At 41.5% G+C, this 17,698-nt stretch overlaps 1 protein-coding gene across 7 annotated transcripts in view; it reads right to left on the bottom strand.

Moving 5' to 3' along the window:
- The window catches only part of SMURF2 (SMAD specific E3 ubiquitin protein ligase 2), a 67,378-nt gene extending 54,662 nt beyond the window's left edge, over positions 1–12,716 (bottom strand). For all 7 annotated transcript variants that reach the window (XR_014229791.1, XR_014229792.1, XR_014229793.1 and 4 more), the window contains exon 1: positions 12,424–12,716. Coding sequence is in view for 1 of the 7 variants with exons in the window: in XM_082327036.1 (XP_082183162.1) it covers positions 12,424–12,475 (52 nt within the window). In the remaining 6 variants the exon portion in view is untranslated. The remainder of the gene's footprint in view (positions 1–12,423) is intronic.
- Between the last annotated feature and the right edge of the window lie 4,982 nt (positions 12,717–17,698).

Genomic DNA, 17,698 nt, shown 5'->3' with positions numbered 1-17,698 from the left:
GAAAAAGGTAATTCCATAAAACACTGTTAACACCGTATCTGATGGAAACTGTACTCTATTCTTTAGCTATTTAATAGTCTTAAAACAACACAGATACAGCTCACCTCTCAAACTCTGACAACTCACTATTAAGCTGATAAACAGATATTTATTTCAGCACAAAGGTGATGCACATAGTGTATCTGAAAAAGAAACAGACCTCTAGCTCTGGCAAGGTCAAGACAGTCACATCACAGGGACTCCTACACAACTCCTTGGGAAGTAGTCAGGGCTTTCACAGACCTTAAATCATGAAAAAGGGGATCAGCTGAAAAAAATCAAGTATTTAATAGCTCTCTAATTGCCCAAAGCTCAAGAAGGTGTGAAAATCAGCAACTTTTTGAGAAAGATGTCTTCATAGGAGCAGATGTTGTTTCGACCTTGTATCAATTAAACATTGGGGGGAAAAAAGAGGAGCACGGTTAAGCATCAACAAGCAACGCTGTACAAATATGAAAACAGTTAAAAAAAGCTCACTTTTCTTCATGGTCAGACAATATTACGTGTAAGTTTACTTAAAATGAAACCTTGCAGTTTCACACTGTATCAGTTAATTTATTTTTAGTTGACTAAAAAAAAAAAATCATATATCTGATAGCACTCTCATAACTTCTCCACACTTTGTCTATATATAGCCATTTTCTGACTAGGCCTCTAAAAGAAACTTCAAATAGAACATGATGCCTTTCTCTTGCTGGAGATACACCTGCCCGCTACGTTTCATTTCTGATTTTTTTTCTTCACTGTTTAAATTCTTTTGCAGACTCATATGTGTGTGTAAGAAACAGAGTGAAGATCAAAGTTTTTCACAGCACAGGCAACTCAGTATAAACAAAGCGCAGCATATTATAGCAAATCAATCCACTAACACAACAAGCTGTTCCGGTACACATCCAGTGGTGACAAACTGCGTGAAACTAGAGGACCCTCCTCTTCTACAGAGGAATCTTTACATACAATGCAAGGTCCATCAGCGTACACAAACGATAACTGCCATAGCTTTCTCTGTCCATTTGATATTTAACATATTTGTATTGACTTTGAGTAAAAAAGGTCAAATCTTTCACGCAACTAACTCATCAACTTATCTGAAAAAAATATTAATTGTAACTCCAAAACCTTTTGAATAGATGGCACGTAAATTAGCCAAGGAAACATTAAAAACTACATAATTCAATTATTATCACATATTACTTAACAGAAAGTCTTCTGACCCTCTTAAAGCAAGAAAATACTAGCATTAATCAAGTGACCAAGACATCAAATAATTTCTTAGAATCAAGGATTTAAAAAAAAAAAAAAAATTCTCAAGTTTGCTAAAAGCTGAAGAATTCCTTTTGTTCTACATGTAAGGAGTAATCCTGATCTTATCTACAAGCTTTTGTTAGAATTGTGTTATGAATCACGGCCACTTAGAAGCCAGCCCTTAATTCCCTATTTCTTCTGTATAGGACCAAGGTGATGAATATGTGGAGCAAAGGAACAGACGGGAGAAATTTCGGGGTGGGTGATTTTCCTGTTTGTTTTTAAGCTTCTGGCCTCTATCCAACTGTAACCACTTACATTCTTTGCATTTGTTATACATCTTAAGTTCTTATAAAGCACCTCTGCTGTAGATGACAACTTCTTCCAAGTAACATACTCAAACCGCTAACAATAGCGTAGCACGTGCAGCAACAGCATTCCCCGGTTACAAAGCCGAGCGTTAAAAAGTTTGGAAACGCGAGGATTCGTTCAGGCTGCCCCTGCGACCCTGTGTCACGTTCATTGCCACGACAGTAGAGTCCGGGCACCGAGAGAGTCCCAGCGCCTTGTCCTGCCAAAATCGGCCTCCGCCACCCGCCCCTTTCTCCCGGACAGTTCCTTGTTCCAGGTCACTCCCTTCTTCTCCACCCTCATCCAACTTTTGAACCCTCTCTATTCCAGTTAATGCCTCTCTTCGCACCGGGAGTGCAGCGCCTAGTTTAGCATTAACAGGATGAGATCAACTCCTGTCCCCAGCCATTTGTTAAACCGTGCACTAATTCTTACTTGGCTGATAGAGACATCTGCCTATTACCCGTTCCCGTTTGGTAGCGTTCCTGCCCAAGAATAAAGGATCCACAGGAACAAAGGGTTTTTAAAAGATGTGCAATGTCATTTTAATCTCCTTCTTGAAATTGGTTGAATTTGAACAGAATCTTCCCGAATTAAATTCAGCCCGATTTAGCTACTCAGCATGAAAAATTTCAGTGTTAGCAGGCTGCTTAACAGCAACTGAAAGGACAGCCTTCTAATGGGAAGCGCTAGCTATGGTTGGCATTACGAGCTCCAACTTGGTGTTACAAGTTCAACTATAGTTATAAATTCCACTGACAGGGAATAAAAAGCAAAGATGTTCAGACAGACAAAGCAATTCAAAATTGTGTTCAAATTACATGAGGTAGAAGCAACGGCAGGAACCAGTGCTCCTACTCACCACGCGGCTGAAGTGCGAATGTAACGTTCAAAAGGGTCAGGCTGACCAGGGACAATTTTTCTTTTAATTTACTGCTACTCCATCACCGTGACGCAGGGTGGGTGCAGAACAAGTGCATCTCCAATCTCAGACGGCACTAGGAAGAACTGTTTAAATGTAGACAATGAAGTTTCTAAATGTCAATAAACTTACAAAAAAATATGAAGCTTTTGAACGGGTCCAAAGTACTACCCGGTATAGATTAAGTTACATTATGCTGATACACAGGAAATAGCTGACTTATTCTACAGGATGAACAATTCACCAGAGGAAAGGAACCTTCAGGAAAAATGATAAATATTGTAATGAGGAAATCCGAGGCACATATTCACAATGCCACATTCAGATTTCACAAATGAACAGAAATTTCTTCATGATCTCTTGGCCACAGAAGCAACGAGACATAGATAAACACAAATATATAGTACCTCCCCAGGCAGAATAACTGCTTGCTGTTAGGCAGGGGAACCAAACACTTTATTGTCTGTCCTTGTAGATGGGACCACAGAAATTTTAACCTCCTTTTACCACCCCCTTGTAAGACAGGTATTGAGAGAACATTATGAACTGTGGGAACTGCTTAAGGAAGGGAGTGAAGACTGCACAAATATTTTATGACAAGCCAGGCACGACGCACGTACTACTGAAAATTACTGTAAGTCACTTTTTCCTTAAAGGCCCAGTCTTTTCCTGTTGCAGAAGAAAGCAGAAACCAACATCTTAAACCATCCTTCAACCCAGTTCTCCAGTAGAAGTCCCAATATGAAAGACTGGGACACGATGTTACATGACATCACAACATCACAATAGATCTTGGCCACTCCTGCATTAGTACAATCACAAAGATTTAAACCCTTTCACTTTTTGACAAAAAGCACATATCCAGCTACTTAAGGCAAACTGGAATTATCGCATGGCATCTTGAATTTCCAGATAGCATTTGCTTCCCTAAGAACACAGGGGCATTTCCCCTGTGCAGCAGCATTAATTACCTTGAACAGAGGTCAACAGCAATTTTTTCCCTATTTCACACATCCATACTTGATCAACAGTTTATTATAATAAAGTGTGATATATGCATGTGCAGATTCTGTTCACCAATACCTTGTGCTTTACCAAACATCCAGAATTGCTAGTTAGACATTTAGAAATGCCACGTATACAACCCACTTGAAATTATGAAAGACGGCACATAAATTTTTTACAGTTGTTCACAGGCTTCAATTATCAAGAAGCTTCCGCAGTAGCTGTATAAAACATTTTTGAACTTTCTAGTAGAATCCCCTAAATAAAAGTCCTATAACTTTAGTCCACTTTAACATGCATTATACCCATCTCTAAAGTTTGGTCAATTAATGTGTCATACACTGTGACCCCAAGCTTAAAGAAGCCAGTCATTTTTAATTTCATATTGAGTAATGCTGAGCAAGTGCTCTCCAGCATACGGGAGCACCAGGTCCTTCACGTCCATTTAAATGGACTACTTAGCAAAACATATATTTTGTGTCTCTTAAAATACATGTATTAATATTAGCGTGAGGAAGAAAAACTCCCAGTATCTTCAGATTTTCACACTGAAAATGCAATCGTTACTACTTGGCTAAGAGCAGTATTGTAATCAGCACCAAGAAATGCAGGAGAGAGATTTCTGTATGTTTTAGCCCAAGTACAGGAACTCGCGTTTGTTTTCTGCTTCCACTATAAAGCGACACAAAACCTGCTATCCTTACAGTCCCTTCACGTCCCTGTCTCGGCTCCGCTCCTCCGGCCAGATCTTGAACACTGTTGCCCCACTCTGTCCTGTTTCACCTTTACAAATGACCCCTTTTGCCTCTGAATGACAACTCCTGCCTACACCAGCTCCATCTGACAAAGTTTCTTATATCACATCTGGTATCACCTTTTATAAATCAATACAGAAGTACTTATTTTGCTGCTAAACAAAAAAGAGGATACCTTAATATTACTACACCTAAGCACAATGCTACTACTCATTTAGTCCTGCATACAGTCTTCTATACAGAGCTATAAACCATTACTTTAATAAATCTATCAGGGAAAACAGTGAGTGAGAGCTTTTTCTCTGAAAATAAATATTTATACACATCATAAATTAATCATTTCAGAACAATATAAGGTGAAATTTTACTGTTAAGAGTTGAATTGAAGAATTATTTGTCATAACGATACCTAAATGCTTGGCACAATTAGTGCTATGAATTTCTAATCCCATGCAGTTAAGCATGAATGTAATTCTACGCATTTTATCCAGACATGTTTAGTTCCTTTGCACGTTTAAGCATTTTTTTTTTAACCAGCCATGTTTTAAGTACTCTAACCCAGATACATCTTTCTTCCCCCACCAAGAATAAAAGAGGATTCATTTTAGTACATGTGTATGTTTTCCATGAAAAATGCCTATATGTAGTAGGCTACCTTTTACTAAAATGAAACAATAAACTTTTATTGAGTGCACTCCATCTACTTCCCTCATGTCCTATGATACGCACAAAGCAGCAGTTTTACCATACGCGGTTTTAGAATTGCACAGCCTGGTCTTTACTTTGTATTATTAAGAAATCACCAAGCTGGCTCAAGTTTTCCAAAAATGCCTCTAGTATTACCAACGCAGATTCCCATCTTCAATTAAATACAAGCACAACTGCATCTATAATTGAATTTATATATGTATCTACATATAGACTCCAAATCAAATAGTCAGGTATGTTAAAATGAAGTATCATTATAGATATAATTAGTTATGACTCCATTTAACTCCATCGGTAATATTAAAATCTAGGTCAAGGCAGAATGAAAATGAGTGTATGTCACTTGTTCAAAACTCTTTCATGTGATCAACCAAGACAGGCCCCCAAACCCACAAGCAGCCTGCTGTCCTGCAAACACCTGGCTGACCTAAGCCACCACACACACAGCCAACCCACGACAGTCCTCCTCTACACCCAGTTAAAAAGAAAAAGGGGGGTGAGAGGAAGAGGTTGATTTTAACTTGGATATATTCCTCAGTCCATCCCATCTGACAGCACGGGATGGAGCAGAGGGATGCGTGCATCCCAAAAAACGGTGCTGCGGGTTGGAAAGCTTTACTATGGCATCGCCACTCTAATGTTTGCGGCAAGATGGCATCACACATGCTAATTTAAGCACAAATGGTAGAATCTGGGTACATATTTTTACTGTGATCTGTAAATTACATAGTCTGTACATGCTCTGCACATTTGAAACAACTTAAATGAATTCATTATAGAAAGGATGCATTGAACCGGCTTACACTGACAATACCAAAGCCACGGTTGGAGTGACTCTCCCTTTCTGCAAGAAAACAATCCTTGTAAGTTGTGTTAAATACGTACTGGCCAAGAGTCATTCCAGAAAATTAACAACAGGGTACAGCCACAAACTCACACGCCGCTACTTTTTCTTTCACTTTCAGAATTTTGAAAATCTGAATAATGCTTCTTCTAAGCAATACTTTTTACTCACTTTGGGGGATATCAGTCCTCCTAGTCTAATTTGCCTGAGCAACAGCAAAAAAAGTATTTTGAAGAGGGGAAAAAAAAAAGTAATTGCCAAGAATCTGCAGGATGCTAAAACACAGCTGATATATGCCATATTTGTGTTACACTAAGAGAGAACTGAACTCGAATCACCCCAAATGCATAGTCTCAGAAGGCCCAAAACAGAACCATGTTTTCTGTGGATTTAAAGTCAAGAGAAAATGTTCATGGGCAGAAAGTCAAAAGATAGTGGCTCTAAATCCCAGCTTTACCTGGTTTAACCTTTTTATGATCTTGAGCATGTCTATTCTCCATTCTGTATCGGTCTCCCCACTTAAACTCAGGTGATAATGCTTAGCCAATTTTGTCCTGAGCTTTGTTATCTAGAGATGAAGATTTCTTTAAAGTTACAAGCATTCTTATCTATGCTTTCATTGAAAGTATTTAAAGTTTAAGTAGCAAGAAAAAGTCAACAGTTTGCTTCCTTGAACATGCTATTGCCAAATGTCCCTCAAGATTTTGATCCTCTTTCCCAAATAGGAAACGTGCTCTGCTAATAGCAGACACGCACAGTAGCTACTTTTATACGCATTATCTAATATTATTGAGATTAATCTTTACCAGCCTCTCAGAAGTCACCAGAATGATCTCAGACATTACACGTGTCATAGGCATTTACATTTTACATATTAAAGCTTGCATGTAATAGCCTGTGTAGTAATGTACTCGTGCCATTAAGCCAAGTCAGAAGTCAGGCCATCTCATTATTGTGATGAGAGGAGGGAAGACACCCAAAGAAATCATCCACCTTCCCAAACACCCGCAAGAAAGGTCTGGCCCAATGGCGAGATGTCATTTTAACTAAGATGGCAAAGCAACGACACACTTCAAAGGCCGTGAGATAAAACAGAACAAAACATTAAAAGCCGTCTTCTTTTAGGGATCAACCCATTCACCTTAAGGACACAAAGACAAAATGTCTTCATCTGGGGCCTGATGAGATTTTCAGTGTGATTCACAAAGAAAAAAGAAAATAATTTGTCAACACTAGTTGCGTTACTCAGCTAAGTTCAGCTACGCAGACAGACATTACGGGACAGCTTAAATTCTTTAAATGTAACGGAAAAGTACAATTCTAAAAATTACTCGCTATTTTTCCACCCCCAGGATTTCTATTTTATTTTTTCCCTCAACAGCTTTATTTTTTTAAACATTAACATTAGGACTGTCTGTAGATTTCCCATACGACTCCTACGTATGTCCCATGTTACTTACACACATATATGCTCTACTACCTTCTACTTAATGCTTACCTGATTCTACAACCAAAGATGAATATTGGGCCTTTTTACTCTCGCCATCAGAGCTCCTGTAGAACTGTTTTCCTACTATGATTTCCTCCCCCAAATCCTTTTTGATCTTTGTCTTCCTTGCCACGATACCCCATTACATACCCTTGAACACAGATACCTAATTTTATACCCAGATGAATAAAACTTTGTCATATAAGCTGATCCCATCGAAACAAGCAGTTGAGACTGCTCCATACAGCTGCTCAGTTGTTTATTACAATTCCTTGCCATCTGTGTGATCCACAACTGATTTACATGTATATAAATATCTATAACTATATACTGTATATATAAAAAGCATATATATACACTCACTTCATACTTTGATGAAAATATTGAGGGCCAAGCATCCATCAATCCCTATACAATCTGATTAGACGCATGCCTATTGGCTTTGTTATGACTGAACCAGTTTAATCCACCTCCTATGTAATTTATTGATTCTGACTTCTTAAGTACTAGTTTTTAGTAAGTCATGTGTCATTAAGTCAAGTACACCTTACATGAAGGAAACCCATTGTTTTATTGTTGACCAAAGCCTATCTAACTACAGGCTGCTGGTAGAAGAGGCAGTCCTGCCCTCTTTTCAGCTTCCTGTGTGCATCCCTCTCCTGCACGGCAAAAAACTATTTTTTTCTTGGTAGGATTAGCTTTCAGCTCATCACATAGCTACACAGTTGCTGGAGTCAACACAAGGGAGGGCCCAGAAAAGTGAAGCCAGGGACTACAAAGAGGAAAAAAAAAAAACACAAAACACACAGCACTCGGATTTTAAACTGACCTAAAATCACACTACCATTCAAGTCAACTATGAAATCATAGCCTTGCTACTTAAAAATATAGGTAGCTACTTTATCAATCAATCAGTCCTGCTGTTCCTGCAATGAGGCTCTGCTATCCATAAACTTCAGTCCTGCTTCCAACAACACTACTGAGAATTTAGGATTTAGGTTAACCACTGTTTTCAATCGTATTAATTTAACCGTTATATTTACCCGCTGCAAAAAACAGGCTTGGAGATTCCACATTATTTTGCAAAACTCAAGAACATTCTGGCTTTTTCTAAATAACACATATCTTTCTCAAGAAATACTATCAGCATCACAACAACAGTTTCTATAAACTGGTTAAAAAAAAAGTAGCACTTTCTTCCTTCAACACTATAACCTTATAGTACAGTACCACCTTTGTACTGCAAGGACTGAATAGGCAGTAAGATCAACAAGAGAGAGAGCAGGACAGAAGATGAGAAGCTGTCCATTTTCTACAACACAAGATCCAGCGCTTTTATTTCCCTAATTAGCAAACTCTGCCAGGAAACCTGAAAGCTTACAGTAAGGAGGAGGAAAACCAGATCTAACAACTCTTCAGGCCCACCTCTGATTCTTTACCAACAAAACTCTTCCAGCTCATTCCAGTTTTATCCATGGGATATTTATTACCACTTTTTACAACACAGTGTAACGATGCTTTGTGGCTATCAAAGTATCTTTACTTATTAACTACTCTGACACAGACGCTAGCTGTAACACATGAACTAAATAAATTCATGCACTAACCTTTATTCAACTCAATATATTCTAGTGCCCAGGTAGTTTTTCAGACTTCAAACTGATTTTAAAATATATCTTTCTACTTGATAAAAACAGCCCTATGGATTTCATTCAGATGGCTGTCATTGATATCCTAAGTGAAAGCAGTCAAACGTAACTATTTTAACATTAGACAATTCACAGATCAGGACACAAAATAGTTACTGAGCAACTGAAAGCAACAGTCATTTCTCAATTTTTTGAAGAATATAAGATCAATGCAATTCAACATGAGGGGTGGAAGAAAGAGTAGTACATTCTGCCTGAGAGTATAGTGTATTTACAGATCCACAAATTCAACACAACACTGAGAAAAATCACCGTAAGGACGGAAAGGGATGACTGCATTTGCAGCTTTTGTAGAACTCGGATGTACTCAGGATAGGACTAGATAAAATGGCAGTAAAAATGTCAGAGTTGAAGGAACTTTCCTTGTATTACAGCTTCCTTGGATAATGTTATTACAAGCTGCTAAGATAAATTTTAGAGAAGACTAGTGCAATTCTAGACTTTAGCTAACTTAAATTACATTGCTTATATTTTAATCAGAAACGAGCATTTACACCTCATACTGGAGCTGAAGTATCATCAGAAGGCATAATCTTTGGATTTTAACAATTATCCAGCGATCTTCTAGCTCAAGGTTGTGCAGAATGCATCGACATACATATCACTAGAGATTCAAGTGATATTTACAACAGACAACTAAACCTAGGAGCAAAAGAATAACCTTTTATAAGAAATGTATAACACAGATGCACTGTAAACCAAATAAAAACTTACTAGAAGTATGCCACCGCTGTGGTTTTTCTCTGTTATGGAACCCAGACCTAAATAAACTGTTAAACACTTAGTGTAAAGGTATGCCAAACATTTCTCAGAACTTTCTTAAGGTCTCAACAAAGAATCAACCTTTTTTGCAAAATGAGGCCTAGGTTAAATATTTTATTTGGCTCCTCAAGATGGACTGAGAAGTTGGGCACTAGCTCCAGATCAGTTCTTGGACTCACATCAAACATTACCCTGTCATTTATCCAGTCAGTCAAAACAATGTTTTCCATCTAAACCTTTAATGTTTATGTCCTGAAAAACTGCTAATTGAATCCAGTTCTTGAAATTCATTTTTTAATCTATACCATCTAATTTAGAGATAATGAACAGAAAAGATAAGTATTATACAATGATTGCAGAATTAATCCTATAAACATCCAAGCCAAAACAGAAGACTGCTAGTTTCATACAGCCAAAGAAAATTAATATTAAATAGCATTTGTCAGTTTGAGAATAAACTTTTAAAAACACTGGATATACAGATTCTTTTAATTCCAAACAGTTTTAGAATTCAAGAGCCCTCAAACTGCTTTTCCAATCAAAAAGGGTAATCAAAACCACGCAGAACACTTAAAACTATTCCTAGGCAAGAACTGACACCATGTCAGCTGAATTAATACAATTCAATGTTTTTCTTAAACACGTAAAGCTTTCTTACAACAAATGACCTTATGTGAAACAACACACAATTAGCTAAAGCATAAAATACCTCAAGCCTTTTTAATTCGAGAAATAGGCCGATGTTTCATATAAACTTCCAAGCAGCAGAACTGGTACTCGGCAACTGCAAGAGCTGCTAACCCTGGAATAGTCCCTAGTAAGACAATTTTGCCAGCGTCCCATGCTCTGCATACTCCCTTCCTAAAATATAAGACGACAAAAAACTCAGAAACGTTCCCTAAGATTGTAGCTGCTTCTTTTGGGGACTGACCGCACAACTAAAACTCAGTATGTAAAACTACTGCCTATTCCTTGCTCACAATCACACTCCCCATAACGTACTTAGATTGTCACAGACAAGATTTTATTATAGGCTTCAACCTTAATAAAAATAAAAAAAAAAATGAAACAAAATAGAACACAAAATCCAAAGGTCAAAGAGACAACTCCCTAAACAGTACTTTCCATGCTTTTACATAAGGCTACAGACCATTTTTAATGTTTCAAAGATAAGCAAGCCTGAACACTCACTGCTCAGGGAAAAAAGTATTAAAGCACTGCATCAATAAAGCAATAACCTGGAGAGAAAGCTACAAAACACTCTGTAAAAACAAGGCAGTACTGTTCCATGCATCAGTCCCAGCTACGCTTATTTTTAGAGTTTTATTTCTAAATGTAATATCTAGACACTCACAAATCTCCACGAAAACTAGATTACAAATTTAGTCCAAGTATTTCCAAAGTAAAACATGAGCAGATACCTTTTCCTTTCCCTATAAAAATAACATACTTTGAAAAAATAAGTATGAAAGCACCTCTCTCTATTAGGCATTAAACTGGAAATATTTCACATGCACCTAAAGTAAATATATCAATTCTTTTAGTATTTTCTAAACACACTTGTTTTGCAAGCTGGTTAAATACACCATATGCAGAGAGAAGTATTTACAGTGTTATCTATTATTTTCTAATCGCTTACCTTCACGCACTGACATTTTAGAACACAAAATATCGTTTATCTGCTGGGGGACTTAGAATACTTTGAACTAGCTCTTTTCTTTAAAGTCTCCTGTATTTTTTTAAGAAGGCTCTAGCAGAACTTCCAAGGTTTTTTCTCTAAAGCTATTTACCTGGGTTCTTATACAGAAAAGAACATACTTTTAAGTTATTTAAGAACAACTTATTTTCATTCCCAGCACGCAGGTGAACAGTTTTTATGGTATTTTAAAATATCAGAGGTCAAGTGGTCTTCTGAAAGAGGGCAGCATAAGGCACTTTACCAAACGAACTGTGTACAATCCTAACTGAGGAAGCTGGCTTTAAAAAAAAAAAAAAGCCAACAACAAAGAGATCAAAACAAAGAGTGTGACAGTTTCTTTGGAGTTTACACCGAGAAGACGAAGGGGAAAAAAAGAAGCGGGGGGTGCTGAGGAAGAGGAGAAGGTGCCCAGTGCCTGCAGCTGCGCCGCCGGCTCCCCCGCGCCCGGGGACCCCCGGCGGGCTGCGGGGGCCCGGCCCGGCCCGGGCGGGCGGCACCAGCGCCCCGGAGCCCGCAAAGACATCGTGTTCCGGAGGCGCGGAGCCCGCGGCGGGGCAGGGAGGCGAGGGGAGGGAAGAGCTCACCGTCTGCTTCCCTCCTCGCCGCCGCTCTCCTCCCGAGGCCCGAGGGACTCCTCCGGCCCCAGGTTCAACCTCAAAGACACATGGAGGGAGCCCGCTCCCGCCCCTCCAGCTGGGCTCCGCTCGCCCCGCTCCCCCGGGAGGCCGGGCTCCGCGCCCCCCGAGCCCCCGCTGCTCTTCGCTTCCTCCGTCCCGTCCCGTCCCTTCCCTCCCCCCTGCCCGGCCGGCGCCCCAGCAGCCCCGCCGGCGGCGGGCGGGCTGGCGGGCGGGCGGGCGGCGGCAGGCCCCGGCGCAGCCTGCCCGCTCAGCCTCACCTGTCAGTCGCAGCTTGACGGGCCCGTTCCGCCGGGCCCCTTGGTTGGACATGTCCCCGGCCGCTCCGCGGGCTCGGCGCTGCCTTGCCCGGGGCTCCCCCTGCCTCTGGGTCCGGGAAGGGAGACGGGGGGAGGGGAGGCGCTAATGGAGTCGGGCTGGGCGCTCAGGGCAGCGGCGGCCGCCGGAGGAGGAGGAGAAGCCCGGATGTGCCCAGCGTCGCCATGAGCGGGGCCGGGGCCGAGGAGGAGGCGGAGGAGGAGACGCGGCCGCCTTCCCCGCTTCCCTTCCCTCCGCTTCCCCGCCCCCTCGCCCGGAGCCCGGGCGGCGAGCACAACAAAGCCGGGACGGAGCCGCACGGCGGGCGGACGGACGGCCGGCCGCCTCGCCTTCCCCTCCCCTTCCCCGGCCCGGCCTGCCCTGCCCTGCCCCCGGGGGAGGCCGCCCGCCCCCCGCCGGGCAGCGGGAGCCCAGCCCGCCCCGGGGTCTGCCCGGGGATGCCGGGGGGGGGCGGCATCGGGTGGCGTCGAGGCTTGGGGTCCTGCTCGGGAGAGCGGGGGGGTCGGGAACCACGGGGGTGAATGGCCGCGGCCGAGAGGAGGGGAGCGGCAGACGGGGAGGGAGATGACGGGGGAGTCGGCGGGGGATCGGGGCGGGAGGATCGGAGGTACCGGTGGGAAGCGGCCGCACGGGTGAGAACTCAAAGGCGGGCCGGGGTGGGTGCAGTCGCGCTGGGGAGCGCTTCTGGCCAGGGGCAGCATTTCCATGGATAGGGTGTGACAGACTGGCCCTGGAAACTGTTAAACTTTGGACCGATTCACTTCTTATCTGCGCTTTGTAGGAATCAGCAGCCCAGTTCTGTGAACTGCCATTCTCAAAATAATAATAAATAAAAAAAAAATTAAAATGCCGTGTATGCACGCCATGTGGCCCAATTTAACTCCCATCCCGGAGGAAAGGTGACGCTTTCCAGAGTGTTCCCAGCACCGTGGCACCCTTCCCGCCAGGGGGGCTGCAGCGGGGGCCAGGGGCAGCTTTCTGCGGGGCCACCGGGGCCTCGGGGGGGTGGAAGAGCTCCCAGAGAAGCTCTGGAGGTTGCCACAGGAAAGTCTGCCTTAGAAGATGGAGGTAATAAGCCACACGCCTAGTCTTACTAATATTCTGTACTCATTCAGTCGTGTCATTGCACTGGCTTCTTCCTGTTGAGGCAACCTGTAAAGTATTATCCCATGGGCAGTCCTAGATTAGGATCCAGCCTATGGATCAGGATCCAAACATGGGGTGAAAAGATGACCTGTGCTTCACAGAGCTTATAACGTAGCTTCCACACAGCCCAGGAGGCTTCCTTTGTGAAGCTGCGTACTCAGAACTGACCTATAAGCATGTTGAGAGCGGTCCCAGCTTGACAGAGCTCAGGGCTTGGGCCTCACTAAATCAAATCTGGGATGAAGAATTGATTTTTTCCCACTGAAGGCCTTGGAAGTGGGGTGTGGTTCTCAAAGCTTTCCCCCCTTAAAATGAGACCCCCTCCCCACACTGGGTGTGTGCAGACTCACACCTCCTTCCTCCCAAAGCATGTCTTAAGCACCAGGGTCTTCCAGGTGGAAATTTCCAATGCTTCCTGCTGCGGTGGCACTGCTGTTCCAAAGTCACCTCACCCGGGAGCAGAGGACGCCTGGGATCAGGACCTGGGATTCCTTCCTCGCTCAGGACTGTCCGCTGCCTGCGCAGCTGCCTGTTCAACACAAAGCTAGCAAGTGTTAGAAGCGACTTTTCCTTGCAGCGTAGCCAGAGTGCAAGAGGAAATGCTGATTCATTGCTTAGCCACTATTTCAAGCAAAGAGAATTTGAAACAAGTAAAGTCTGAACTTCATTTACAACAAAACACAGACACGATATATCTGCTGATTTTATGGCTTATATGCTGCACTGAAACAGTTAAAAAGTTACTTTATAACAGTTACGTAAATTCACACACACCTCAAAGACATTCCAGGTGTCCTGATTCCTGCATTAAAAAAAAAAGAAGAAAAATTAGCCTTAATAATTGAAGGTCATACTATTAAAATTTCAATCTGTTGCAAATTCACATAGCCAGGTCATTATCCCTTTCTAAAACCAACTATATAAAGCAAATGGCTGAGGGTTTGCAAATATTGCAACATTACCTGGCCGCTGCTGAACTGAATAGAAAAAAAAATACAAAGCCACTTTTCACATACTTAACATATTTCTAGGTTACTCCAGATTTTTCCTAACATGCGATGATTATTTGTTTCTGGGGTCTTGCAGTGCACTCTGGACCCAGCATTCAGTAATTCCGATATAATTTGACAAAAGTATTTAAGGTTATGTTAAACATAGTACTCCTGCTACATGAGCTTTTTATAGTGGATAACTAGTGTGTCAGGCATTAATTGCAATGCCAATATTTAAAAAAACTATTGGGATTAAATATAGTATTTCATTGCTCAGTAGGTATATGAACATATTAATGCTTTCATTAAAAGTGGTTTTTAAAGGTCATGAAGTATAATTAGTTTCATACTGCTTTTCAGAAAGCAGCTTGCTGAACTATAAAGTTTTCTAAGATTTTTGGACAGACTGCTCACCTTTCAGTGAAAATACTGTGATATATTGCAAGTGTTAGAGCATTAATTGATGGTTCGTGCATTTGAGTCACTATATAAAATGCACTGGCTGCAAGATTCCTGCTGCTGCCGCCATGCATTTTTTTTAAATGTGTGCAATATTGATTGTATTTATTTTTAAATAACCGACATGACTTGAGGTTTTTTTACTAATACATCCAAAATGTATCGGTGACACATAAGAAAGTCCTATACAGCATGTATGTATTTCATAGGGTGAGAGAAGAGGGGCTTTAGCTTTCGTTAGCACCTGCAGGCATGGTACGCGTCCCATTTAGGTCAGGACTACGTCCTCCCTTGACCAACATAGGCAGAAACGACCTAGATCAGGTTGCACTTGGATAGACAAATGCACCAGATGCAAACTGCTCACTTCTTCCCTTCTGGCTTTGCATGAGCATTACAACGACTGCACCTTGGATGTCCTACAGATATTTCTGAAGCATCGTTATCTCCCAATTCTGTAGGAAAATCAGGGGGTTTATTCATTGCTCCCCTTCGCTGAGTAGAATTGCCAAGCAGAATTTAAGAGGAGCAGCTGTGTGAAGGATCTGTGCAAGATCTGCAGTGAGCAGAGGTCAGGAAGCCTTGCAAAGCGCCAAGAACTGCAGCAAATGTAGGAGACCGAGGATACTGACAGTACCCGATGATTGAAAGCGCTACTTTTCCAACAAAAGAATTCCACACGAATGTTATGATCCAGAGTTTCTGGTGCCAGTGCTATCCAAGTTCTCAAAATATTCTCAGATTAATGGAACAGATACCTCGCTGATCCTGCTTTAGGTCTTAGAAGCCAACAGTTTACAGTAAATTTTGTGTTTATGCAGTTCCATTTCAAGGGTGAGAAGAGGTTTCATGCTTTACAGTGCTGATCTCGTGAGGTAAGCAAGCAAATATCATCATTAACTGCTGACAAGTGATCTGTGTTTCACTCTAGGCTGATATCATTGAGCAACAAATCCTTTCAAGATGAGGTAGCTAGCTCGGATCCGGAGGGAAGGGAGTGCCTTGCATCACGCCGCGGCTCACTTCTTGGATGACGGCCTCGCTGCTGGACTCCGGAGGGAGTCCCATCCAGCCTTCTTCAGCCAGAAGTCAGCAACTGAGGCACAGTCTCAAGGGCTGGAGGAAGCGTACAGAAAAGGGGTAAGCTCCGGCATCTTTAGGACACTGACAGGGTTGTAGAAGAGTCCATAAGGACAAAATAATTTAATAGTTGGTATCGTATTAGTGAACTTTTGAAGAAGTATTTAGAAATACAAAAACTTCATTTGTTCTATGGCTGCACAAAAAAGGGCTTTGACTTCTTGAATTTCCCAATAGGAAGAAAAAGAAGGCTTTGCATTCACAGATATTTCTCAAAGGATTTAGTGGTTTTGGACACTGGGAAATGTGAACAAACGTCTTTAACCAAATAGTGTTCATTCTCAGAAGAGGAGAGTTGTAGTTAATTTTTTGGAGGTGAGGTCCTCTCCATCTTTAGAAACGGAAGAGTAGACTGGAAACTCATTCCTCAGCATGTGGTATGTGTTCAAAGCAAACCAACATGTAAGAATTACATTCCATTTCTTTCTGTATAGAGGTTTAATCACACCACATTCCTTCAGCAGTAATGAGAGCTGGCTGGTGTTATATCACATTCTTCCCCACTTCTGTGATGATATCAAGAAAGGAAGTGAGTCCTGCTCCTATTGTTAAACTTTTGTGAGTAAATTAAAAGGTTAAAACTATTTTCCTGAGACAATTTAAAAAAAAAAAAAGATATTTAAAATTATCTGGATTGTATTTCTTTCTATTGGTCTTCCTTTACTCAATTTCCCACAGCCTGTTGTGGTTGTGTTATAGACACCACCCCTAGAGATCGTGGACTTAAAGACAGGGTTGATCAGGAGAGAATTACACCTCCATTTCTTTTTTTCCTATGATGTATTTCCATCGTAAGTGCAACTGTTGATGCTAAATGCCTGGTTTTGCCACCTAACGATGTAGTTCTGAGAGAAGTATTACAGCAGTATACACCTAGGCAACCCCATTAAGATTTAAATTTATCAGGTCCAATTTCATCTGAAGAGAAATAAATTTGAAGTATTTTCGCAAGCTTGTTCCCTTTCTTATCACATCAATATTTTTCTTTTTTAGTAAAGCTTTGTTAATGTTGGCAAAAAAAGATACATAAAAAAAAAAAGAAATTGTGAAGAACGATGAACATTTATACCGGAACTGTTCCCTGCCTCTTTCTTAATTTCCCTGATTAACTCATTCCCTTTCAAAGCATTCCTGTTGATTGCTTTGCAAAACATCATGTTAAAGAAGCCTCAGCTTGTTTGCCTGCCGTTGTTCTGTACTCTTCACTAGCTTGTTCTGTCTGTCCCAAGCCAATCTCCAACATTTGCTGTTGCAAAGGTCTTCAAAGCAAGGACTTTCTCTTATCGTGTTAATACGGTGCCTAATAACAAGTAGGCCTTATCTAAATTGAGGTCCCAACACACTACTCAGTAAAACCTAGTCATTAGATTAGATTAGCAGCCTTGACCTGCTCCATCAACATCTTTGCTTGCAACAGGCATCATTCTCCTAGTCTGCCCCTTTGGCACAGGTTTTTCTTTTAACTCTTCTCTAATCCATT

This window comes from Platalea leucorodia, assembly GCF_965183815.1.
Source record: "Platalea leucorodia genome assembly, chromosome: 14".
NCBI classification, from domain to species: domain Eukaryota; kingdom Metazoa; phylum Chordata; class Aves; order Pelecaniformes; family Threskiornithidae; genus Platalea; species Platalea leucorodia.
Note: the sequence above shows the minus strand (reverse complement) of the source record. Positions and strands in the feature narration are given on the sequence as shown.